Genomic DNA, 27,864 nt, shown 5'->3' with positions numbered 1-27,864 from the left:
GCCAGGTAGGTGACGAATCCGACAAAGCGCTGCACTCCCTTCACGTCAGATGGGTGGGGCATTTCCAAGACAGCCTGCACTTTTTCAGGATCCGCCTTCAATCCGGTGGAGGACAAGATGTGCCCATGAAAGCGGACCTCTGGCACTTTAAACTGAAGCTTTTTTATGCTTAGCCTTAGCTTGACCTGTCTGCATCTGACCATCAGGGCCAGCAGCTTGGCGTCATGGTCACATTCTGCCTCCTCATCACTGTCCCCACAGCCCACTACGAGGATGTCATCTGCTATGGGTTCCACGCCACTGAGTCCCATCAACAGCTCATGCTGTTTCCGTTGATACACCTCTGGAGCCACGGAGACACCAAACGGAAGCTTCAACCACCTCTTCCTGCCCCAGGGTGTCCAAAAGGTGGTCATGTAGCTGCTGGGCTCGTCGAGCTTGCACTGCAGGAAGGCATCTCTGGCATCCACGAGCGTGAAGACTCTGTCCTTTGGGAGCTTGTAAAGAACATCCTCCAACGTGGGCATAATGTAATGTGAACGTCGCAGAGCCCGGTTGAGGTGTTTAGGATCAATGCATATCCGTAGCTTGTCTGGTTTCTTGACGATAACCATATTACTTATCCAGTAGCTCGGGCATGTCGCAAGTGGCTAGACGAACGCTGAACACTTCATTGCCACAATGCTGACACATCAATCTATGGGCGACTCCGTGCCACATAAAGACAAGTGCTCTTGAAAATTCCGCAGACTATGCTGTGAAATGTTGAAGTGCCGTCTTTATTCTATTACTTATCGTTAATATCTACTGTTAACTCTTTGGCGTGCTTATCTATTCACAAGCAATTTTCCCCCCACTCATATTAATAAAATTAATGTATTGTAATGAAACAGGCAGGGAGCAGGTCTCGAACCCTCGACCTTCTAGCCTGAGGTCCGGCTCGCTATCGACTGTGCCGCAAAAGCATGCTCGTGCGGCAGAGTCGATTTCCGCGCTTATAAACCCAGGGTCGTTACAGTATTATGTCATACACTAGTTTTACTTTGTCAAGTTTCAAATGCATTCTATCATTAAATGTGTAATGTGATAGGTATTTTAACATTACAAATGTTTAAAACACACACACACAAATATTAAACTATTGAATCAGCCGTTTTACTCAAATGAATGGGAGGATGAAGCAATCTTTGCAAGAGGAAGGGGTTCTGATTTAATTTATCCTGAACTTGCAGCGCTGAAGTATTTGTACAATTATTCATGCAAATTGTTGACAAGCACTTCAAGAAATGAACTGAGAACTGTTAGAGCCCCCTGGATTGATGACGAATAAAACGCTATAGTTCGAATAAATAAATAAAAATAAGAAATTATATTACCAAACCAAGATAAATGGTACAGTTAGTGTGGCAGAGGTGGAAAAACGATTGTTATCCATCAATAATGATAAGCCACCAGGTACAGACAACCTTGATGGGAAACTACGGAGAATGGAGGCAGACTGTATTGCCACCCCTATTTGCTATATCTTTAGCCAAAGCCTAAAGGAATGTGTGTCCACAGGCGTGGAAGGAAGCTAATGTAATTCCCCTGCCTAAAAATATTAAAGCACCCTTTGCTGGCTCTAACAGCCACCCAATCATTTTGAGGATTGTTTTTAGTAAACTGATGGCGAGAATTGTGTTTGACCAAATACGCAATTTTTCAGAGAAAACGTTTAACTACTGACTTTCAGCATGCATAAAGAAGGACACTCAACTTGTACTGCACTGACTCAGGTGACTGATGATTGGTTAAAATAAATGGATACCCTTACAAAAAAAGATTGCAGTCTAACTGCAGTATGCTGCAAATACTGCGTCCAAAATAACACTATTTTTTACCAAAGTAATTTTGCAGTATAACTGCAGTTATTCTGCATTTACTGCGTCCAAAATACCACAGTAGACTGCAGTTACTGCACGTTACTGCGGTTTCAAAATGGCAATATTTTTTTGTAAGGTGATACTGTAGTTGGAGCTGCATTGTTAGATTTCAGTGTAGTCTGATGTCATTGATCATAAATTGTTATTGAAAAAACTGCCATCACATGGTTGGAGTTATTTATCCAATATAACCCAGTGTTCTTCAATTGGAGCTTACATAAGATATGTACAGTGCGCTGTGCTGTTACTGTTTTCTATTTTTGCAAATGATTTGCCACTGGTCTTACACAAAGCTAGAATGAATATGTATATTGATGATCCCACACTTTTGTCAGCACCCAAAGCCAGTGAGCTCACTTAAATTCGAAATAATATGTTAGTCAGTATCAGAGTGGGTAATTAATAACAAACTGGTTTTAAATACATCTAAAACTAAAAGCATTGTATTTGGTTCAAAACATTCTCTAAGACCTAAACCGGAGTTTTGCATAAATTGACAAAGTTATTGTAAAGATGGGGAGGGGTATGTCTGTTATAACAAATCAACTGTACTAGTTGTTCAGGTTCTGCTCTGGTCTTGTCCCATCTGGATTACTGTCCGGTAATATGGTCAAGTGCAGCAAAGAAAGACCTAGCAAAGCTGCAGCTGGCTCAAAACAAAGCAGCATGCCTTGCCCTTAACTGCACATACAGAACATCAACAACATGCATGCCAGTCTTTCCTGGTTGAGAGTTGAGAGATTCCGTCTCTCACAGTTGAGGTGTACCTATGATAAAAATTACAGCCCTCTAACATGCTTTGTAAGTAGGAAAACCTGCAAAATCGGCAGTGTATCAAATACTTGTTCTCCCCACTAAGTATTCAGACCCTTTGCTATGAGACTCGAAATTGAGCTCAGGTGCATCCTGTTTCCTTTGATCATCCTTGAGATGTTTCCACAACTTGATGTGACTCCACCTGTGGTAAATTCAATTGATTGGACATGATTTGGAAAGGCACACACCTGTCTATATAAGGTCCCACAGTTGACAGCATGTCAGAGCAAAAACCAAGGCATGAGGTCAAAGGAATTGTCCGTTGAGCTCCGAGACAGGATTGTGTCGAGGCACAGATCTGTGGAAGGGTAGCAAAACATTTCTGCAGCATTGGTCACAAAGAAAGCAGTGGCCTCCATCATTCTTAAATGGAAGATGTTTGGAAACACCAACACTCTTCCTAGAGCTGGCCAACCTAAGCAATTGGGGGAGAATGGCCTCGGTCAGGGAGGTGACAAAAAACCTGATGGTCACTCAGAGCTCAAGAGTTCCACTGTGGAGATGGAAGAACCTTCCAGAAGGACAACCATCTCTGCAGCACTCCACCAATCAGGCCTTTATGGTAGAGTGGCCAGACAGAAGTAACTCCTCAGTAAAAGGCACATGACAGCCCGTTTGGAGTTTGCCAAAAGGCACCTATGAAACCAAGATTGAACTAGTTGGCCTGAATGCCAAGCATCACGTCTGGAGGAAACCTAGCACCATCCCTACGGTGAAGCATGGGTGGCAGAATAATGCTGTGGGGATGTTTTTCAGCAGCAGAGATTGGGAGACTATTCAGGATTGAGGCAGAGATGAACAGAGCGAAGTACAGAGATCCTTGATGCGCGCTCAGGACCTCAGACTGGGGCAAAGGTTCACCTTACAACAGGACAACGACCCTAAGCACGCAGGAGTGGCTTCGGGACAAATCTCTGAATGTCCTCGAGTGGCCCAGCCAGAACCTGGACTTAAACCCGATCTAACATCTCTGGAGACCTGAAAAATAGCTGTGCAGCAACACTCCCCATCCAACCGGAGAGGATCTGCAGAGAAGAATGGGAGAAACTCCCCAAATACAGGTCTGCCAAGCTTGTAGCATCATACCCAAGACTAAAGGCTGTAATCGCTCCCAGGGGTGCTTCAACAAAGTACTGAGTAAAGCGTCTGAATACTTATGTAAAACATTTCTATTTTTTACTTTGAATACATTTTTTCTAAAAACCTGTTTTAACTTTTGTCATTATGGTGTAGTGTGTAGATTGAGAAAAAACAACAATTTAATAAATTTTCGAATAAGGCCGTAACTTAATAAAATGTGGAAAAAGTCAAATGCACTGTATGTGGTATAAGGCTCTGATCTAGGTATAATCTGTATATTGAACGCACCCCCATGACACTATAGGAAGTGATGCTAAACAGACGACACAGAAAAGGAGACCGTGTGGTTCTGGTTTTAATGCAAAGCACTTAACCTTTACTTGAAAGAAGGTAATATACATCCTGGAATTACAGATAATAAAGATACATTATAAGCTAAATAATTTCACGATGGATAGATATCCTTTTTTCTCCACTCGCACAGGCCCCAGAGTAGTGCGAAATGTTCTACAGTTTGTTAGGAAGAAAACGGTAAGAAGCAGACCTAAAACTTGTCCAGGCATCTTTACTTAGTATGATACACTGTAAAAAAAAATCTATATTATTAAGCAGTAGTCCATGTCGTTAACCTCCTCAAAAACAAAAAAATGGTAAGGAACTTGAGTTTTGTCCCCCATGGTTGTCCTCCAACTATGTAGTTCAACTGCAATGCATATATCATAAATGCATGTAAGGGAAACAAAAGTTCAAAATAGTTCTACAAGCAAAGGATCCACAATCCCAGCATGGCTGAAACTATGTGTGGCCGTTCTTCTGTTACCGCTACTATTCTTTTACACAAAAAATAATTATGGTACCGTTGTCTTTTCTGCAACAGGTGCATCTGCAATCCCTTCTCATGCCAAACACCTCCAACTAAAGAAGGTTAAAACGCTGGTTGCCCTTTAAAATCTGCTGAATGAATGAATCTCGTCTACTTTTCTATCATGGGTGGTTGGTGAGAAACACTTTTCATAACAGGGAATGATCATAAACTCTGCATGAGAAAAGGAAAAGGTTGTACAGCTAAGAAAGTTGTCTGTCTTTTAATCAAGCCTTAAACGACAGATCTTCTCCTCAGTTACGTTAGTAGGGGGAAAGCCACTGGTATTATTAGTCACATATACTCTCCAATTCTAAAATTAACTCATTTAACGATCTTCTAGCTCAAATCCCAACAGCTTCAGCTGACGCTGTCCTTTCTTTCCGACAAGAACCGGAGGTTAGCCAGCCGGTCCATCGGGTGTCAGTGGGGCGGCTCTAATTTTGTATACGTTTCAACAATTCTCTCGTCTGTAAAAAGGACACTAACAGCAGTTGACAACTGAAAAGTATTAATGGATTGGTGATGCAGGGGGTTGATAGTTGAGCTGAGATGGGGGGTAGGTGTTGTTGATCAGACTGAGTACATGTTCTTGGTGGTGGAACCACTCTTGCTAGACGTGTCGTCGTGTGACTGGTAGCCAATCAGGAGCTTGATGGGGATACTCAGGCGCTCTTTATACTGTTGTCTGGAGAGAGATGAGTGAGATAATATTGAATAGGTTCTCAGTACAGTCTTACATGCATTGTCTCTACTTGATGGGGAACTAGAAATAGCACAGTACTGTTAGTCTCAGAACTGATGGCATTTCTGCCAACTACACACTTTTTGCACTCCCGGGTTACCTTAAAAGAAAACCTTTTCATCTGAAAGGTTTCACACTTGAATAACATACATGTATGATTATCTGAACTTGTTCAATTAACATAATATACAGAATTTGCTTATGTGCCAAATGAAATGTGTAATTGGTGGATAAAAGAGTGTGTGCGCACGAGAGACTCAATTGGGTTCTCAACTCCTCACGTTCTTTCCTCACCTCCTTTTGAAAAAGGTCAATGGTAAGCGAGGAAACATAGAAACCAATGCGCGCATATGAAATTAAGCAAATTCCGTTTACAGGGGTGCAATCCCAAAATACATGTGTAAAGTGGTAAAAAGAAATTATCTAGTTGTGCTAGACATTTTTTGATAAAATAAGAAGCAGCATATTGTTTTTAATCAATGTGTGCACGCGTTTCTCCTTAAAGAAAACAACTGTGGTTTCAAAGGGTGTGTGGCTGATTTCAAAACTCTTCAGCGGTAGGATACACCTGAGCATCCTCTACTGGAGGAAGGCATTCGAGGAAGAAAATCCTCTTCACTTATTAACAAAGTAAACACTTTGTTTCCAAGTCACAGAGGAGTGGAGGAAAGGACAGACTTTTGCCCAATTGACAAAAGGCCAGAGAGATGACCTACCCTATTGTCACGATGGCTTCCTTGTTCTGACAGTTTCCGGTCCAGATGGATATTTTATCTCCCTTGGGTCGGATGTTGACCACCGCTCCACACACATCTTCACTGGCCTCGTCAAACGACTCACCGATTAAACACAACAGCTACAACACACACACAGTACATGATATTATGGAATTAATCAAATGTTATTTACGTGTTAAGTTGCCCTCTAGCAATCCATCCCATACATTAGATTATTTGACAATACTTTGGAAGTATAGTCATGGACAGTTCCAGCAGGGTTGTGTTCATTAGGTACCATATGAAAGAAAACTGGACCATCCCAAAATATTTTTGTGTGTCCTAATAAACTATTCAAAACTCAGGGCCGTATTCATCAGGGCACGGGAAACATTTAGCAATGAAAATGAGCGTTCAGGTAGTCCATCCTTGTTTCAGTCCCATTTTCTTCCGTTTGGTGTCTAAGAACAGGACCCAGGTTTAAGGATAATGATGCTGACCGTCTCCATCCAGTAGCGGTCGAGGTCGATTTGTCTCTGCTGTTTGCTGAGGGTCATCAGCCACCTCCCACCCAGCTTGTTCTTGTCATCCTCCCACATTGGCTTCACCCCATCCTGAAACACACAGAGAGCAGTGGGGGAACGTTAGGTAACTTGACCCCAATCTACATTCTGGGCAGGGTTTCCGTTAGCCGGCAAATTTTGAGACATGTCTTACCTTGCCTTAAAGTAGCTTATAAGTAAAATCAGAGTTAGAGTTCATAAAAGGAAATCTGTCAAATGAAATAAATTCATTAGGCCCTAATCTAGGGATTTCACATGACTGGGAATACAGATATGCATCTGTTGGTCATAGATACCTTAAAAAAAAGGTAGGGACATGGTTCAGAAAACCAGTCAGTATCTGGTGTGAACATTTACCTTGTGTCGCGACTCATCTCCTTCGCATAGAACTGATCAGGCTGTTGATTGTGGCCTGTGGAATGTTGTCCCACTCGTCAATGGCGGTGCGAAGTTTCTGGATATTAGCAGGAACTGGAACACGCTGTCGTACACGTCGATCCAAAGCATCCCAAACATGCTCAATGGGTGACATGTCTGGTGGAGTATGCAGGCCATGGAAGAACGGGGCCATTTTCAGCAACCAGAAATTGTGTACAGATCCTTGCGACATGGGGCCATGCATTATCATGCTGAAACATGAGGTGATGGTGGCGGCTGAATGGCATGACAATGGGCCTCAGGATCTCGTCACAGTATCTCTGTGCATTCAAATTGCCATCGATAAAATGCAATTGTTTGCTATCCATAGCTTATGCCCGCCCATACCATAACCCCACCGCCACCACGGGGCACTCTGTTCACCACGTTGACATCAGCAAACCGCTCGTCCACACGACACCATACAGTCTGCCAACTGTCCGGTACAATTGAAACCGAGATTCATCCATGAAGAGCACACTTCTCCAGTGTGCCAGTGGCCATCGAAGGTGAGCATTTGCCCACTGAAGTCTGTTATGACGCCGAACTGCAGTCAGGTCAAGACCCTGGTGAGGACGACGAGCACGCAGATGAGCTTCCCTGAGACGGTTTCTGACAGTTTGAGCAGCAATTCTTCATTTGTCTCAATTTGAGACGTCTGTGGCATTGTGTTGTGACAAAACTGCACATTTAAGAGTGGCCTTTTAATGTCCCTAGCATAAGGTGCACGTGTGTAATGATCATGCTGTTTAAATCAGCTTCTTGATATGCCACACCTGTCAGGTGGATGGATTATTTTGGCAAAGGGGAAATGCTCACTAACAGTGATATAAATACATTACGTGCACCAAATTCGAGCGAAATAAGCTGTTTGTGCATATGGAACATTTTTGGGATCTTTTATTTCAGCTCATGAAACATGGGACCAACACTTTACATGTTGCATTTATACTTTTGTTCATTGTGTATTATCATTCGCAATGGATGTAAAAAAACAACACTTTCCTTCATGTCCACGCAGCAGGCCAGGTACTTCTATGCGTGCTCAGGCACACACACTCCCTCAACATTATCAGGACAGAGAAACCAGGCATGCTCATTGCTCACATGGAGCACTCCAAATAAAAGACAATGAAAAAATTGACAAATCTCATTAATGATGGTTATGAAATAAACCAAAACTTGTTTCTCACAAGTGTAGCCGGTGAACTCCGCAAATAACGTTTCCACTCCGAGAATGAGAACGGAAAATGACTAATACATGCATTAAAATAAATGTAACCAAAATGGGGATTAATAGTACATCTACTACTGGTGACATATGAAATTGTTATTTTAAAAAAATCTAAGTGCAAACAATTCACACAATGAATGTACAAGTATTGGCAGGAGCTAGCTGAGCCATTCTGGAGGCTTGTCTATATCTTCGCCACACACCCCTCCCCTTCTCGTCTCAAAAGTTTAAATTATACTCAAGACACATTCTCTTCACACATATTTGAGATGCTTTTCACTGACAGCCCTAACTCAATAATCAGTTAGGCCTATTGCCACGCACACTGCCCAAACGGCGGGCTTCCCAAATAGGCATAGGCCTACGAGCTTGTGATTTGAAAGAATCCACAGCAATTTGTTTACAAGAAGCTAATGATCCTCAATTCCTCTGTGGCTAAGTTCTGCTTTCTGGTGAAGTATTTGGAATTATTTAATTTATTTTTCTGTATAGACAGGAGAAATTATATAATTTTGGCAAATGTATTTCCATTTGCTTCCCTATTAGACCCAGCACTATGCCATTTCTCTCCTGTTCTACTGGTTTTCATAGAAACTTTCTTTCATTGTCCAGAAGCCAAAGGCACAATCCTAGTCATATTAGCAACACATCTTAGTTGTTGCATCTTTAGATTCCCCCTCTCAGTTTTCTGTCTCTGTCACAAATGGAACCACTATCAGGTGCGCTGTTTACAATGGTGTTTTCCCAGGTGTGCTGTTTTGACAAATTGTATTTTGGGAAATGTTTGAAAATAACATTTTATTGGCTGCTTCATTACATGAGTTGCATGTTCTGTTAAGATGCATTACCATAATCTAAATGTGATTTCTGTCATTCTGATCACCATGGGTAGACGCCCTAATGAGTTATGCACCCAATGCATATGGGTCCAGTACATTTCTCAAAATGGCCGGTAAATTAAAATCTTCCCGGCGATATTGTCCGGCGCCACATTTTGTTAATGGAAACCCTGATCTTGGGCCCGTATTCATAGTGTCTTACAGTAGAAGTGCCGATCCAGGATCAGTTTTGCCTATCAGATCATAATAAGATTTAAATGGACAGGAGAAACTTGATCCTAGATCCTCACTCCTACTCTGAGATGGTTTATGCATACGGGCCCTGATGTTTTTCATTTAACAGAACAGCGACAAGTCCTCTGAAGGGATACTGTTTGTTTCAGAAGTGAACTTACCTTAAATAAGCAGTAGTCACAGCCGAAGCCCAACTTGCTGGGCTGCTGTATGTGGTTATATAATCTACAACACAAAACCAAGAGGCACACTTAAACAAAGGCCCATATGCAACAATATTAGATACCACGATTATAAATATCAATGTCCTGTTCCATGTCATTCTCCATAATTTCTATTTGGAGAGAACTAATGACTAATTTGGGCTCCCGAGTGGCGCGGCGGTCTAAGGCACTGCATCTCAGTGCTAGAGGCGTCACTACAGAGCCTGGTTCGATTCCAGGCTGTAACACAACCGGCCGTGATTGGGAGTCCCATAGGGTGGCGCACAATTGGCCCAGCGACGTCCGGGTTAGGATTTGGCCGGGGTAGGCCGTCATTGTAAAAAAAAAAAAAAAAAAAAAAAAAAAATGTTCTTAACTGACTTGCCTAGTTAAATAAAGGTTAAATATATATATATAATAATAAATGAGGCACAGATAGCAATGCATAGAACTGCCAGTCCTTTACTCCACATAGAAACTTGTCTCAATTCTGTACAATGCACTCTGTCATGGTTACGTCATAGCGTGGAGGAGAAAGAGGATAAGGAGAAGAGAACGAGTACTCACGCCCAGAAGTCTTCCACTGTGTCAAACTTTGCGATGAGACGAAGGTTCTCTGTCCAGCTTTTGCTCTTGTCGTTTTTGAAATACCACAGGGCCCATCTGAGGAGAGAAGACTCAGTCAGAGATTCCCTATCGTGCTCCCCAGTACCCACAAGACAGAACAGGTTGGACGTTTACTGTCATGAATCAGCAGTCAACAGAACTGATCGCAGTAAAATTCCACGTGACCGTTGAGTAACCGTGATCTCCTCTTATGCACTCTGGACATGCGTTGGTAGTACCTAACTCACTAATGACCATCAGGTAGCTAATAGGCTAGTACTCAGTGCTCAATTGTCCCTCTAACCACTCTGACAATGCAACTGCATTCAAAAACTCACCTCACCGTGATTGATCAATTTGAAGAAAATAGTTCAACAACTGTTTGAAACTGAGTGGAAAATATGGTCGTTGATGTTTCAAAGCCCAACAATGAAATGGACAGCTTTCTAAGATGCTGATTAATTAAAAATGCATACGCATATTAGAGTTTATGCATACACATAGCTCAGACATGTATACAGTGCATTCGGAAAGTATTCATACCCATTTACTTATTCTACATTGTTACGTTGCAACCTTATTCTAAAATGTATTAAAATATATATTTGTCTTATCAATCTACACATAATACATAATAATAACAAAGCAAAAACAGGTTTTTAGAAATTCAGCAAACGTATTAAAAGTTAACTGGACGTAGCCATTCCTCTAGTGCAGTGGTTCCCAAACTTTTTATAGTCCCGTACCCCTTCAACATTCAACCTCCAGCTGCGTACCCCCTCTAGCACCAGGGTCAGCGCACTCTCAAATGTTGTTTTCTGCCATCATTGTAAGCCTGCACACACAAACACTATACGATACATCTATTAAATATAAGAGTGAGTGTGAGTTTGTCTCAACCCGGCTCGTGGGAAGTGACAAAGAGCTCTTATAGGACCAGGGCACAAATAATAATCAATAATTTTGCTCTTTATTTAGCCATCTTATATATAAAACCGTATTTGTTCATCAAACATTGTGAATAACTCACCACAGGTTAATGAGAAGGGTGTGCTTTAAAGGATGCACATAACTCTGCAATGTTGGGTTGTATTGGAGAGAGTCTCAGTCTTAAATAATTTTCCACATACAGTCTGTGCCTGTATTTAGTTTTCATGCTAGTGAGGGCCGAGAATCCACTCTCACATAGGTACGTGGTTGCAAAGGGCATCCGTGTCTTAACAAGCACAATTAGCCAAGGCAAGAAACTCTGAGCGCAGCCCTATCCAGAAATGTGGCAGTGGCTTTGGATTACATAAAGATTTCACAGAACCGCTTGTTGCAATTTTGATGAGGCTTCCATGTTCAGATATCGGTAAGTGGACTGGAGGTAGGGCATGAAAGGGATAACAAATCCAGTTGTTTGTGTCATCCGTTTCAGGAAAGTAACTGCGTAATTGCACACCCAGCTCACTCAGGTGCTTCGCTATATCACATTTGACATTGTCCGTAAGCTTGAGTTCATTTGCACACAAAAAATCATACAATGATGGAAAAACCTGTGTGTTGTCCTTGTTAATGCAGACAGAAAAGAGCTCCAACTTCTTAACCACAGCCTCAATTTTGTCCCGCACATTAAATATAGTTGAGGAGAGTCCCTGTAAATCTAGATTCAGATCATTCAGGCGAGAAAAAACATCACCCAGATAGGCCAGTCGTGTGAGAAACTCGTCATCATGCAAGCAGTCAGACAAGTGAAAATTAAGGTCAGTAAAGAACTTGAAGCTTGTCTCTCAATAAAAAATTTAAAAAAACGTGTCAATACTTTGCCCCTTGATAACCAGCTCACTTCTTTCTGTATGTTGTAAAAGCGTTACATGTTCGCTGTCCAAATCATTGCATAGTTCAGAATGTACACGAGAGGTCAGGGGCCTTGCTTTAACAAAGTTAAGCATTTTCACTGTAGCATCCAAAACGTCTTTCAAGCTGTCAGGCATTCCTTTGGCAGCAAGAGCCTCTCCGTGGATGCTACAGTGTACCTAAGTGGTGTCGGGAGCAATTGCTTGCACGCGCGTTACCACTCCACTATGTCTTCCTGTCATGGCTTTTGCGCCATCAGTACAGATACCAACACATCTTGACCACCAAAGTCCATTTGATGTCACAAAGCTGTCCAGTACTTTAAAAACATTCTCATGTTGTCATGGTTTCCAGTGGTTTGCGGAAGAGGATGTCTTCTTTAATTGACCCCACATAAACGTAATGGACATATACCAGGAGATGTGCCAGGCCTGCCACGTCTGTTGACTCATCCAGCTGTAACGCATATAATTCACTGGCTTGTATGCGAAGCAGTAATTGTTTCAAAACATCTCCTGCCATGTCAATGATTCATCAAACAACACTTTCGCGACGCAAGCATTGTCTGTATCGTTTTTTTGACCTTTTCCCCCAGCATTGTCCCAGCCATATCCACGGCAGCTGGTAGAATTAAGTAATCCACAGTGCTATGGAGCTTGCCTGTCCTAGACACTCGGTAGCTCACCATGTAAGACGCTTCTAGACCCTTCTTATTAATGGTATCTGTTGCTTTTAAATATGTCTTACTACTCGAAAATCGTCTTAATTCTCGCTCAAAAAACTCCTGTGGTTTATTTTTCAAATGGTCATGTTTCGTTTCTAAATCTCTGCGCAAGAATGAATGTTTCCTGCGAGAGAGTAACAGTTAATGTGATTGGATGTTAATTATTTGACTAGGCTACCTGTATTTGACATTGTGTTATTTCGCTGAACACTAGATGGTTACATTTTATTTTTGGCAGTGAAACGCAGCTACTCACACGAGAATAAATACTCACCCAAATGTATAGCCCCATTGGAAAATATAAACGTACTGTTTAAAAATATGATAGGGATAACTAATCCAGTTGTTTGTGTCGTCCGTTTCGGGAAAGTACCTGCATAATTGCGCACCCAACTCACTCAGGTGCTTGTGCCAAGAAACACGAGCAATGGACATTAGACTGGAAGTCTATCCTTTGTTCTGATGAGTCCAAATTTGCCATTTTTGGTTCCAAATGCCGTGTCTTTGTGAGACGCAGAGTAGGTGAATGAGTGATCTCCACATGTGCGGTTCCCACCATTAAAGCATGGAGGAGGTGGTGTGATGGTGCTTTGCTGGTGACACTGTCAGTGATTTATTCAAGACAGCATTCTGACAACGATACGCCATCCTGTCTGGTTTGAGCTTAGTGGGACTATCATTTGTTTTTCAACAGGACAATAACCTAAAACACACCTCCAGGCTGTTTGACCAAGAAGGATAGTGATGGAGTGCTGCATCAGATGACCTGGCCTCCACAATCACCGGACCTAAACCCAATTGAGATGGTTTGGGATGAGTTGGGCCGCAGAGTGAAAGAAAAGCAGCCAACAAGTACTCAGCACATGTGGGAACTCCTTCAAGACTGTTGGAAAAGCATTCCTCATGAAGCTGGTTGAGAGAATACCAAGAGTGTGCAAAGCTGTCATCAAGGCAAAGGGTGGCCATTTGAAGAATCTCAAATATATTTTGATTTGTTTAACACTTTTTTGGTACCTACATGATTCCATATGTTATTTCATAGTTCTGATGTCTTCACTATTATTCTACAACGTAGAAAATAGTAAACATACAGAAAAACCCTTGAATGAGTAGGTGTCCAAACTTTTGACTGGTATTGTACCTTAATAGGATAACACAGTGCCACTGACGCGGCTTGCTACCAAAGACTGGTCTCTCCTCCTCCGTGTCCGACGTAAGACATTTAAGCGTGATAACACTCGCAAGACTGCCGGCCCAGAGCATGAGCAGACCAGCTGGCTGGAGTGTTTACGGACATATTCAATCTCTCCCTATCCCAGTCTGCTGTCCCCACATGCTTCAAGATTTCCACCATTTACCCTGTAACCAAGACAGCAAAGGTAACTGAACTAAATGACTATCACCCCGTAGCACTGACTTCTGTCATCATGAAGTGCATTGAGAGACTAGTCAAGGACCATATCACCTCTTCCTTACCTGACATCCTAGACCAACTTCAATTTGATTACTGCCAAAATAGATCCAGACGATGCAATCGCCATTTGCACTGCACACCGCCCTATCCCATCTGGACCATACGAATACCTATGTAAGAATGCTGTTTATTAACTATAGCTCATCATTCAACAACATAGTACCCTCCAAGCTCATGAATTCAAGCTTGGGGCCCTGGGTCTCAACCACGCCATGTGCAACTGGGTCCTGGACTTCCTGACGGGCCGCCCCCCAGGTGGTGAAGGTAGGAAACAAAACCTCCACTTCGCTGATCCTCAACACTGGGGCCCCACAAGGATGCGTGCTCAGCCCCATCCTGTACGCCATATATGTCAGAGTCAAGGCCCGCGGGCCACATCCGGCCCGCGAGAAGGTTTTTTACGGCCCCTGGGATGATCTTGATTTATTATTAGAACCGGCCCGCAGACCGCAGCAAGCCGGCAGCCCGCAGATCTTTTACACGCACCAATACTACATTTCCCACAATGCAACGGTGACGCACCGAGCAGTAGGCTGCTGTGTAAATGAGATGGAGCTGCCTTGGGAAAAACTCGTGGGTTTGACAACCGACGGAGCACCTGCGATGTGTGGACACAGGAGCGGACTGGTGGCGAAGATACGGGAAAAGATGCAAGAGGAAAACGCGACAGGTGAGCTGACAGCTTATCATTGTATCATACACCAGGAAGCGTTGTGCGGTAAAGCCTTGAAAATGGAGCATGTAATGAGCATCATCACGCGCACAGTTAACTTTATCAGAGCCAAAGGTTTGAATCACCGCCAGTTCAAGGCATTTCTGACGGAGTTAGAAACGGAGCATGGTGATTTGCCTTATCACACAGAGGTGCGATGGCTAAGCCAGGGAAAGGTGCTTCAAAGATGTTTCGAGCTTCGTGAGGAGATTTGTCTGTTCTTGGACAGCAAAGGGAAAGACACAACACAACTCCGAGACGAAATGTTTCTGTGTGAAATGGCTTTTCTGTGTGACATTACGAGTCATCTGAATGCAATGAACTTGCAGCTGCAGGGTCGGGATCATGTCATCTCTGATATGTACAGTACAGTGAAGGCATTTAAAACCAAACTGACTCTGTGGGAGACGCAGATGCGGAAAGAAAATTTGAGCCACTTTCCCAGCTGCCAGACCATGAAAGAGAAGCTCTCTACCAGTGCGTTCCCGAGCGCACAGTTGGCTGATAAAATAGGTATGCTTGCCGCTGACTTTCGACGCCGATTTGCTGACTTTGAAGCACAAAAAAGCAGGTTGGAACTGCTCGGTAACCCATTTGCTGTTGACGTGGAAAGCTCACCACCAAACCTCCAAATGGAGTTGATTGACCTCCAATGCAATGATGCACTGAGGGCAAAATATGCGGCAGTGGGTGCTGCGGAGTTCGCCCGTTTCCTCCCCGACACAATGCCCCAGCTGCGCATCCAGGCTGCTCAAACGTTGTCTATGTTTGGCAGCACATACCTGTGTGAACAACTGTTTTCTTTGATGAACCTGAACAAAACATCACACAGAAGTCGACTTACTGCTGAACACCTCCACTCAATTCTGAGGATTTCCTCAGCTCAGAGCCTTACCCCGAACATTGATGAACTTGTGGAAAAGATGGGACACCACCAAGTATCACCCTCAACCTCAAACAAGTGAACATTACTGTGCAATCACATATTTAGAGTTTTTACTCAGTTCAAGTTTAAAAGTTAAAGTTTAATATTTGTTTTCACTGCATGTTACTTCTCCTTAAACAAAGTGTTGTTTTTGATTAATAGATTTTTGCACTTTATTTTATTGTATTTCAATCCAATTATATTTTAAAAATATTTCAGTTGAGTGGATGATAGAAAATTGCTATTATTGTTTTTTTCTTTGAAGTAAATTTAGCCCACTTTTGCTAAAATAGAAAATATAGGCTACTGATGGTGCCTTGAATACCGGTTTCTTTCATTTAATGTTCATGTTATGGGGATTTTTATATAAAGGAAATTTGTCTTTTGTGTCTGTTGAAAATTAAAGATTACTGACAGAGCCATAAGAAAATATTGCTTTATTTATCTGATCATATTGGAATATATTTGTTAGGTTTTCAGTAGGTTCAATTAGGTTCACTAGACTATATGCGTCATTTAAACATTTTTCAATGAACATTCGAACAGTCCGGCCCTCGGCTTGTAGCTAAATTTTTTATTTGGCCCTCCGTCCATTTGACTTTGACACCCCTGCTGTACGCCATGTTCACCCATGACCGCGTGGCCTCGCACACCTCCAACTCAATCATCAAGTTTGTAGATGACAAGTGTGGTTCCAGGAAAATAACCTCTCACCCAATGTCAACAAAACAAAGGAGCTGATCGTGGATATCAGGAAACAGCAGAGGGAGCACCCCCCTATCCACATCGACGGGACCGCAGTGGAGAAGGTGGAAAGCTTCAAGTTCCTCGGCGCACACATCACTGACAAACTGAAATGGTCCACCCACACAGACAATGTGGGGAAGAAGGTGCAACAGCACCTCTTCGACCTCAGGAGGCTGAAGAAATTTGGCATGTCACCTAAAACTAGAGGTCGACCGATTAATCGGAATTGCCGATTAATTAGGGCCGATTTCAAGTTTTCATAACAATCGGAAATTGGTAATTTTGGACGCCGTTTTTTTTTTAACACCTTTATTTAACTAGGCAAGTCAGTTAAGAACACATTCTTATTTTCAATGACGGCCTATGAACAGTGGGTTAACTGCCTTGTTCAGGGGCAGAACGACAGATTTTTACCTTGTCAGCTCAGGGATTCAATCTTGCAACCTTACGGTTAACAGCCTCCAGTATTTATGCTGCAGTAGTTTGTGTCGGGGGGCTGGGGCCAGTTGGTTATATCTGGAGTACTTCTCCTGTCTTATCCAGTGTCCTGTGTGAATTTAAGTATGCTCTCTCTAATTCTCTCCTTCTCCCTTTCTTTCTCTCTCTCGGAGGACCTGAGCCCTAGGACCATACGTCAGGACTACTGGGCATGATGACTCCTTGCTGTCCCCAGTCCACCTGGCCTTGCTGAAGTTCCAGTTTCAACTGTTCTGCCTGCAGTTATGGAACCCCTACCTGTCCCAGACCTGCTGTTTTCAACTCTTAATGATCGGCTATGAAAAGCCAACTGACATTTATTCCTGATTATTATTTGACCATGCTTGTCATTTATGAACATTTTGAACATCTTGGCCATGTTCTGTTATAATCTCCACCCGGCACAGCCAGAAGAGGACTGGCCACCCCTCATAACCTGGTTCCTCTCTAGGTTTCTTCCTAGGTTTTGGCCTTTCTAGGGAGTTTTTCCTAGCCACCGTGCTTCTACACCTGCATTGCTTGCTGTTTGGGGTTTTAGGCTGGGTTTCTGTACAGCACTTCGAGATATTAGCTGATGTACGAAGGGCTATATAAAATAAACTTGATTGATTGAACTAGTCCAACACTCTAACCACCTGCCTCACGAGGAGCCCGCTTGTTACGCGAATGCAGTAAGAAGCCAAGGTAAGTTGCTAGCTAGCATTAAACTTATCTTATAAAAAACAATCAATCAATCATAATCACTAGTTATAACTACACATGGTTGATGATATTACTAGTTTATCTTGCGTGTCCTGCGTTGCATATACAGTGGGGAGAACAAGTATTTGATACACTGCCGATTTTGCAGGTTTTCCTACTTACAAAGCATGTAGAGGTCTGTAATTTTTATCATAGGTACACTTCAACTATGAGAGACGGAATCTAAAACAAAAATCCAGAAAATCACATTGTATGATTTTTAAGTAATTAATTTGCATTTTATTGCATGACATAAGTATTTGATACATCAGAAAAGCAGAACTTAATATTTGGTACAGAAACCTTTGTTTGCAATTACAGAGATCATACGTTTCCTGTAGTTCTTGACTAGGTTTGCACACACTGCAGCAGGGATTTTGGCCCACTCCTCCCTACAGATCTTCTCCAGATCCTTCAGGTTTCGGGGCTGTCGCTGGGCAATACGGACGTTCAGCTCCCTCCAAAGATTTTCTATTGGGTTCAGGTCTGGAGACTGGCTAGGCCACTCCAGGACCTTGAGATGCTTCTTACGGAGCCACTCCTTAGTTGCCATGGCTGTGTGCTTCGTGTCGTTGTCATGCTGGAAGACCCAGCCACGACCCATCTTCAATGCTCTTACTGAGGGAAGGAGGTTGTTGGCCAAGATCTCGCGATACATGGCCCCATCCATCCTCCCCTCAATACGGTGCAGTCGTCCTGTCCCCTTTGCAGAAAAGCATCCCCAAAAAATGATGTTTCCACCTTCATGCTTCACGGTTGGGATGGTGTTCTTGGGGTTGTACTCATACTTCTTCTTCCTCCAAACACGGTGAGTGGAGTTAGACCAAAAAGCTCTATTTTTGTCCCATCAGACCACATGACCTTCTCCCATTCCTCCTCTGGATCATCCAGATGGTCATTGGCAAACTTCAGACAGGCCTGGACATGCACTGGCTTAAGCAGGGGGACCTTGCGTGCGCTGCAGGATTTTAATCCATGACGGCGTAGTGTGTTACTAATGGTTTTCTTTGAGACTGTGGTCCCAGCTCTCTTCAGGTCATTGACCAGGTCCTGCCGTGTAGTTCTGGGCTGATCCCTCACCTTTCTCATGATCATTGATGCCCCACGAGGTGAAATCTTGCATGGAGCCCCAGACCGAGGGTGATTGACCGTCATCTTGAACTTCTTCCATTTTCTAATAATTGCGCCAACAGTTGTTTCCTTCTCACCAAGCTGCTTGCCTATTGTCCTGTAGCCCATCCCAGCCTTGTGCAGGTCTACAATTGTATCCCTGATGTCCTTACACAGCTCTCTGGTCTTGGCCATTGTGGAGAGGTTGGAATCTGTTTGATTGAGTGTGTGGACAGGTGTCTTTTATACAGGTAACGAGTTCAAACAGGTGCAGTTAATACAGGTAATGAGTGGAGAACAGGAGGGCTTCTTAAAGAAAAACTAACAGGTCTGTGAGAGCCGGAATTCTTACTGGTTGGTAGGTGATCAAATACTTATGTCATGCAATAAAATGCAAATTAATTATTTAAAAATCATACAATGTGATTTTCTGGATTTTTGTTTTAGATTCCGTCTCTCACAGTTGAAGTGTACCTATGATAAAAATTACAGACCTCTACATGCTTTGTAAGTAGGAAAACCTGCAAAATCGGCAGTGTATCAAATACTTGTTCTCCCCACTGTAATTGATGCAGTGCACATTCGCGAAAAAGGACTGTCGTTGCTCCAACGTGTACCTAACCATAAACATCAATGCCTTTCTTAAAATCAATACACAGAAGTATATATTTTCAAACCTGCATATTTAGCTAAAGGAAATCCAGGTTAGCAGGCAATACTAACCAGGTGAAATTGTGTCACTTCTCTTGCGTTCATTGCACGCAGAGTCAGGGTATATGCAACAGTTTGGGCCGCCTGGCTCATTGCGAACTAATTTGCCAGAATTTTACGTAATTATGACATAACATTGAAGGTTGTGCAATGTAACAGGAATATTTAGACTTATGGATGCCACCCGTTAGATAAAATACGGAACGGTTCCGTATTTCACTGAAAGAATATGATAGTTTCCGGATTCTACCATATTAATGACCTAAGGCTCGTATTTCTGTGTGTTATTATGTTATAATTAAGTCTATGATTTGATAGACCAGTCTGACTGAGCGATGGTGGGCACCAGCAGGCTCGTAAGCATTCATTCAAACGGCACTTTCGTGCGTTTTGCCAGCAGCTCTGCTGTTTATGAATTCAAGCCTATCAACTCCCGAGATTAGGCTGGTGTAACCGATGTGAAATGGCTAGCTAGTTAGCGGGGTGCGCGTTAATAGCGTTTCAAACGTCACTCGCTCTGAGACTTCGAGTAGTTGTTCCCCTTGCTCTGCATGGGTAACGCTGTATCGAGGGTGGCTGTTGTCGATGTGTTCCTGGTTCGAGACTAGGTAGGAGCGAGGAGAGGGACGGAAGCTATACTGTTACACTTGCAATACTAAAGTGCCTATAAGAACATCCAATAGTCAAAGGTATATGAAATACAAATGGTATAGAGAGAAATAGTCCTATTATTCCTATAATAACTACAACCTAAAACTTCTTACCTGGGAATATTGAAGACTCATGTTAAAAGGAACCACCAGCTTTCATATGTTCTCATGTTCTGAGCAAGGAACTTAAACATTAGCTTTCTTACATGGCACATATTGCACTTTTACTTTCTTCTCCAACACTTTGTTTTTGCATTATTTAAACCAAATTGAACATGTTTCATTATCTATTTCAGGCTAAATTGATTTTATTGATGTATTATATTAAGTTAAAATAAGTGATCATTCAGTATTGTTGTAATTGTCATTATTACAAATACAATTTTTTATTAAATCGGCCGATTAATCGGTTGCCCCTGAGCAAGGCAGTTAACCCACTGTTCCCCGAAGACGTGGACGTCGATTAAGGCAGCCTGCCGCACCTCTTTGATTCAGAGGGGTTGGGTTAAATGCAGAAAACACATTTCAGTTCAATACATTCAGTTGGACAACTGACTAGGTATTTCCCTTTCCCAATCATGGCTGGCATAGTGTAATAAAGGCTTCTGATGAATAGGCTGGGGTCGTATCCAAGAAGTTAATTACTGAAACGAATACTAGAAAGAGAACAGAGCGCAAGCTTTTTTAGCGACTTTCTCAAATCATCAATAATGTTAAGAAACAAGACGACGTGTGCCATGACTCGTCTGGTGAACCAGGGTGAGGTCACAGACAGATGCGTAAACAAACACTAATGTGTCACTTGAGGTAAAGCCTGTGGACTTATGGACTAGTAGGAATTACCTCCACTAGGTAATTCCTACTACAGTCACACAGTGTGTGTGTGTTGAGTGACTCCAAACTTCCTATCCCTGGTATCACCCTGAAAAACATAATAAACATGAGGAAGAGGTTTCACAAGGCAGTGTTTGGCCTTGTTTTTTCTCTGGTGCAAAGACACCCCAAAGTAACATTCAGAGAGCTGCAAAGTACCAACACCAAAACCAATAGAATCTGAAATCCACTGGACTAAGATCACTTTTTCAAACAGGAAAAAAGACCAGAACAATGGAGTTAAAGCATCATACTAGTCCAGAATCGGTGGCTAGGGAGGAACAGCCGCCACCTGAGAGGCAGGGACAGAACAGACGGAAAGGTCTAGAGAAGGTCTATCCTGAGGCTGTGCTCTATGTCAGCAGTTCTACTCAGCCTGCTGTACTGCCTACAGTAGTCTATGGCCTAGCGCCCTATTGAATAGACAGCCACTGGATGGGATGTGCTAGAAGAGACAAAAGTGGTGGTATCACAATGTCACATCTTTAGAGTGCAAGTATGATCAGCTTTGTTCTTCATCTAGGTTTAGGGTTAAAGCTAGCTGTGAGAATGTAAAGGGAAATATGGACAAAACATTTTGGGAAGCACCAAAGCGTTTCATTGGCCTAGTGAGCGTGACCCTAGTATCCCAACTGGGTCATGTTAATTTGGGCACACAATAACATGTGCTAAAACATTTTGCAACTGAAATCAAAACTTAAAATTGACAAGCCCAGCTGTCCTTTTCCTTCCGTTTGGTGCCTATGCCTAATGAATAAACACAACCCTGGTGTCAACAATGAGTAGCAAGTGTGTTGTAATCAGCAGCCAGTTATCAAAAAAGTAGAACTATTGTACCAAACAAGCACTGCTTCAAGCTGAAACATCTACAGGACCCACTTAGAGTGCATTCGTTAAGTATTCAGACCCCTTGACCCTTTCCACATGATAATTTTTTTTAATCAATATACACGCAATACCGCGTAATGACAAATCAAAAACAGATTTTTAGAAATGTTTGCAAATGTATAAAACATTTAAAAAACTGAAATATCAAATTGGCTGTGTGCTTAGGGTCATTGTCCTGTTGGAAGGTGAACCTTCTCCCCAGTCTGAGGTCCTGAGCGCTGTGGAGCAGGTTTTCATCAAGGATCTCTATACTTTGCTCTGTTCATCTTTCCCTCGATCCTGACCAGTCTCCCAGTCCCTGCTGCTGAAAAACATCCCCACAGCATGATCATGCCACCACCATGCTTCACCGTAGGTAGGCCAGGTTTCCGTAGGCCAGGTTTCCTCCAGACGTGACGCTTGGCATTCAGGCCAAAGAGTTCCATCTTTGTTTCATCAGACCAGAGAATCTTGTGTCTCATAGTCTGAGAGTCCTTTAGGTGCCTTTTGGCAAACTCCAAGCGGGCTGTCATGTGCCTTTTACTGAAGAGTGGCTTCCGTCTGGCCACTACCATAAAGGCCTGATTGATGGTGTGCTACAGAGATGGTTGTCCTTCTGGAAGGTTCTCCTATCTCCCCAGAGGAACTCTGGAGCTCTGTCAAGAGGGACCATCGGGTTCTTGGTTACCTCCCCAACCAAGGCCCTTCTCTCTCGCTTGCTCAGTTTGGCCGGGCAACCAGCTCTAGGAAGAGTCTCAGAGTTTCCAAACTTCTTCCATTTAAGAATGATGGAGGGCACTGTGTTCTTGGGGACCTTTTTGGTACCCTTCCCCAGATCTGTGCCTCAACACAATCCTGTCTCAGAGCTCTACGCTCAATTTATTCGACCTCATGGCTTGGTTTTTGCTCTGACAGGCACTATCAACTGTGGGACCTTATATAGACAGGTGTGTGCCTTTCCAAAATCATGTCCAAACAATTGAATTTACCACAGGCAGACTCCAATCAAGTTGTAGAAACATCTCAAGGATTATCAATTTCTAAAAACCTGTTTTCGTTTGGTCAGTATGGGGTATTGTGTGTAGATTGATGAGGAAAAACATTTATATAATCCATTTTGAAATAAGGCTGTAAGGTAACAAAATGTGGAAAAAGCGAAAGGTTCTGAATACTTTCCGAATGCACTGTAAGTCATATGTCTTACACAGCTACTGTATACCACCTGGGTCAGAGAGAAAGTCTCAGCTACTTGCTGTAGTGTGTCACAGGATACAGTGGCAGACTATGCAGTTTCTCTGCGTATTAACCTATGGTGAATAATATGGCAATCACTGAGAGTAGATTCAATTAGGACACATTCTATCTCTTCTGTTATGCTATATAAACCTGTTATTCTGCAAAGTAATAAGCTTATGTTTCAGGCTACCTTTGTCACTGATTGTTGCATGTGCTGACTACCACAACAATTTGTCTCACTGGAAAATGCACTAATTGTAATGCCTAAACAGAGACAGACATAGACAGAAGCACACACACACACCCAGCGGTGTCCATACTTATTTTGCAGGGGGTGTTTGATGTACTGCTGAGAACCAGCAACCACAGGTGGTGCAGTGAGTATAACTTCAGGTTGGGGCTCTTCTGTTTCAGGTGCATTCTGGATGGGATGACACCAAAAACATGAATCAATACAATATAAGCTGTTTGCAGGAAATCTGACAATAATAATATCCTTAGACCCATCCTGCCAATAGTTCTAAACATTTATAAACATATCAAAATCAAGGATAATCATGTATACTAACTACTTCTGATAGTAGATCAATACTAAATGTGCAGGTATTCCATCCATGTCTGACTAGAATATACAATTTTGATTCAACCCAAACCTAGAATTTTAGGTCCATATCTTTGTAGGAGTGGTGAAGATCTAGACTTTCACTATTGAAAGATCAAGAACAAGCTCCGACTGACACACTGCCCTAATTTGGGTGAGGAGACATTGGGTAGCTAGTCTGCTCAATGGCCTTACTGAAGAGCTCAGTGACTTTCAATGTGGCACCGTCATAGGATGCCATCTTTCCAACAATTCAGTTCGTTAAATTTCCGCCCTGGTCAACTGCAATGCACAATGACGCTGTAGGTGTGATGGAGGCATAAGATCATCATGCGCAATGTAAAGTATCGGCTGGAGTGGTGTAAAGCTCCGCCGCCATTGTACTCTGGAGCAGTGGAAATGTGTTCCCTGGAGTGATGAATCACGCTTCACCATCTGGCAGTCCGACGGACGAATCTGGGTTTGGCAGATGCAAGGATAATGCTACCTGTCCGAATTCATAGTGCCAACTGTAAAATTTGGTGAAGGAGGAATAATGGTCTGGGACTGGTTTTTTTCATAGTTCGGGCTAGGCCCTGTAGTTCCAGTGATGGGAAATCTTAACGCTACAGCGTTCAATGACATTGTAAACGATTCTGTGCTTCCAACTTTGTGGCAACAGTTTGAGGAAGGCCCTTTCCTGTTTCAGCATCACAATGCCCCTGTGCAGGTCCATACAGAAATGTTTTGTCGCGATTGGTGTGGAAGAACATGACTGGCCCGCAGAGCCCTGACCTCAACCCTGTCTAACACCTTTGGGATGAATTGGAACGCCGACTGCGAGCCAGGCCTAATCGTCCAACATCAGTCCCCGATCTCACCAATGCTCTTGTGGCTGAATGGAAGAAAGTCTCTGCAGAAATGTTCAAACATCTAGTGGAAAGTCTTCCCAGAAGATTGGAGACTCATAGCAGCAAAGGGGGGGACTTATGGCAGAAGGGGGGGGGCTTATGGCAGAAGGGGGGGGGCTTATGGCAGAAAGGGAGGGGGGACTCCATATTAATGCCCATGATTTTGGAATGAGATGTCCACATAAGTTTGGTCTTGTAGTGTACTTCATTTGACTGGGAGACTCACTAACGATATCTAGCTAATACACTTTCAAACACTAATGTTGGCACTAATTAATTAATGTCAGAGTATGTCGTGTAGCTAACGTTAGCTAATTTACATAGCTAGCTAGGTAACATTAGCTAATTCAAATTAGGAACACCATTTAGCTAACGTTAGCTACCTAGCCTAGAAAGGAAGCTAATAATTAGCTAACTTGTCAGCTACAGGTATTCGAATAGTTAATGATAGATCAGTTGCAAATTCATTACAATTGGCCCCAGAACAGGTAGTTACATTTGTAAAAATAGTTCCGATTCAAATGGTCTAGGTAGCCCCATGGCCCCAGAACAGGTAGTTACATTTGTAAAAATAATTTCGATTCAAAATGGTCTAGGTAGCCCCATAGCAACTAGTTAGCAAATTAATGTAAAACTTAGCTAGCACAGGCAGCACGGACACACGTGTCCAGATGTCACCAGTTTATGATTAGTCTAAATAAAACCGATCACAAATACGATCAATATATTTGAAAGGACACAATTAAAATGATAGGTAGTGTGATATATCAAATTATATTGAATTAAAGCTCCAAGTGTGAACCACCGATGTCCAGTCCCTCCTTGTCACCAATGCCACCCCCTAAATCCATCGCTAACGTTAGCATCCATTGCTGAGCATGTTGGAACCAGACACCCGAGGTTTCACAGCTTCCGAAGCCAAATATTAAATTGAAACCGGGTATATTTAACTGCCATAAGATTAGACTTAATATAAAAACATGATTGATTTTATTTTTTGTTTTATGTGTCGTGTGGTACCACGAAATGTCCATATACCTCAATCTCGCTTACCGGCTCCGAAGTCGCCATCTTGCCTGTCAAAATTATCCTGTCCGTTCGGCGCTGGTGCGTCACGAACCACTAAAAAATCTACGGAAACCGAGTAAGCCCACTATATGTGAGGGTATACTTTCCGCACGCAGGACTCTATTTATGGCCAATTATAACAACTCTATCAATATCCATTACAGACTGATAGGGAAATATGTTGACTTCTGTTCACAAAAGAAAATTCCTGACATATCGAGTAGGCCTACACATATATCAGGAGTCTTGCTATAGGTTGTGTCTGAAGAAAGATGATCTATTATATTGACCAGATTGATATTCAAGTGGCAGCTCTAACTAACAATGAAAATAAATGTCTTAAAAAATGGAAGGTAGTTGGCAGGCTTAATTATACCAGATATTTTAGAGAAAGGAGGAGATGGGAATCCCGATGGACAAGAGTGGAAAAACGTATAACGCAACAAACTGTCGACCAATCGTGTTCACGCGGTTGATAAACGAATCGCAGGCAATTCCTTCTCAAAGTCAAGGTATGAGTCTTGAAACGTGCCTACTTTGCTCGAAAGTACGTAATGTCACGATTCCAAAGCTGTACAATGTTACAGATAGAAAGTTAATTATCTCATATATTGTTGTACTTCTTGTTGACGAAATTGATGCTAATGTTGGATTTTTGAGCTGGCGCCCAATTCACTCCTTGGAGGAGTGCTCGCCTTGTCCCAAACTAGCCCAGAATGCACCGCGCGGCCTGTTGACGTAGCATGGGCAACGTCCACACAATGGTTGTTAATAGACTCCAATTAAGTTTCCTATCTCCTTAAAAATATCTCTGATAATTACCTCACTGTCGGGAGCTGGCCGCCATCGGGAGGGGGCAAGATCAGGTGGGATCACTCTAGCCAATGAGAGGGCAGATACGCGGAGCAACTACGGAAGTCCAGAGAGGACATATTAATAAAATACAATACATCCCTAATTATGTCGAGATTACAATTTATTTATCTCGTGATCATGATGTAACAAAAGTTGTTTTGTTGGTCCTCCCGAGTGGCGCAGCGGTCTAAGGCGTCACTACAGACCTGGGTTCGATCCAGGGCTGTATCACAACTGGCCGTGATCGGGAGTCCCATAGGGCGGCGCACAAGTGGCCCATAGGGGGAGCAGTATGACCATTGAGGGGGTGTGGGGACCAAGTGAAAAAAAAAAAATTGTAGTTAAATTGTAACATATACATATTAACAACTGCAACAGTAATGCATGTTGTTGATTCATAATCTTGAATTTCATGATTTCTGAGTGGATAGACTATTGTAAGTATCTAAAACCAGCTACCTCTGAATCAGCCGTCTGAGTTCGTATTTGATCTAAGGTTTGATACTGGGTAAGAAGGGATTGTCTTTGGGCAGCAGGAGAGAGAATGTAGTTCTAGTGGTGGCTATTCAGCAGCCTGATGGTCTGAGGTTAGAAACTATTGACCAGTCTTTCAGTTTTGGCAATGATGCTCCTGTACTACCTGTGTCTGAGTGATTGAAGCAGGAAGAAAAGGGCATTGCTTGGGTGGCTGGGGTCCCTGATTATCTTCTTGGCCTTCCTTCGACACCTGGTGTTGTAGGTATCCTGTAGGGCAGGCAGTGTGCACCCAATGGTGTGTTTAGCTGCATGTATCACCCTCTGAAGATCCTTGCGGTCCGCGGCGGTGGATTTGCCGTACCAGGCTGTGATGCACCTCGACAGTATGCTCTCGATGGTGCTCCTGTAGGACACTGTGAGGGCCCTCAGGGATAGGCCACATTTTTTCAGCATCCTGAGGTTGAAGAGTCGCTGTCGTGCCTTCTTCACTATGGTGTCCATGTGGTTAGACCATTTCAGCTTCTCTGAGATGTGTATGCCGAAGAATTTGAAGTTATTGACCGTCTCCACGGCGGCCCCGTTGATGAGGATGGGGGTGGTCCAGCCTGGTTCCTCCTGAAGTCCACAATCAGCTCTTTTGTTTTGCTAAC

The 27,864-nt window shown here is 42.9% G+C and overlaps 1 protein-coding gene across 2 annotated transcripts; it reads right to left on the bottom strand.

The window, feature by feature from the left end:
• Positions 1-4,155: 4,155 nt before the first annotated feature.
• Positions 4,156-26,589, bottom strand: eif4e1c (eukaryotic translation initiation factor 4E family member 1c). Of its 2 annotated transcripts, none has more exons than XM_071393574.1 (7): positions 25,853-26,589; positions 23,644-23,744; positions 10,199-10,294; positions 9,590-9,653; positions 6,642-6,755; positions 6,142-6,281; positions 4,156-5,368 (listed from the first exon to the last, which is right to left on the bottom strand). In XM_071393574.1, the coding sequence occupies exons 1-7, from the start codon at positions 25,883-25,885 to the stop codon at positions 5,254-5,256; spliced, it is 663 nt and encodes a 220-aa protein (XP_071249675.1). In that variant the 5' UTR covers positions 25,886-26,589; the 3' UTR covers positions 4,156-5,253. The 2 variants fall into 2 exon arrangements, with proteins under 2 accessions (XP_071249675.1, XP_071249676.1); XM_071393575.1 differs by having other exon boundaries at positions 25,868-26,551.
• Positions 26,590-27,864: the final 1,275 nt, after the last annotated feature.

The sequence above is a fragment of the Salvelinus alpinus genome, chromosome 3 (assembly GCF_045679555.1).
Source record: "Salvelinus alpinus chromosome 3, SLU_Salpinus.1, whole genome shotgun sequence".
Lineage (NCBI taxonomy): Eukaryota > Metazoa > Chordata > Actinopteri > Salmoniformes > Salmonidae > Salvelinus > Salvelinus alpinus.
Note: the sequence above shows the minus strand (reverse complement) of the source record. Positions and strands in the feature narration are given on the sequence as shown.

Bases quoted from the DNA above. Each gene is read 5' to 3' on its own strand.
- eif4e1c (XM_071393574.1), bottom strand. From the start codon at position 25,885: ATGGCGACTTCGGAGCCGGTAAGCGAGATTGAG. The intron at 6,282-6,641 runs GTCAGCATCATT...TGTGTGTTGTAG, and splicing joins ACCGCTACTGGATGGAGACG to CTGTTGTGTTTAATCGGTGA. The intron at 5,369-6,141 runs GTAGGTCATCTC...ATCTCTCTCCAG, and splicing joins GAAGCCATCGTGACAATAGG to ACAACAGTATAAAGAGCGCC.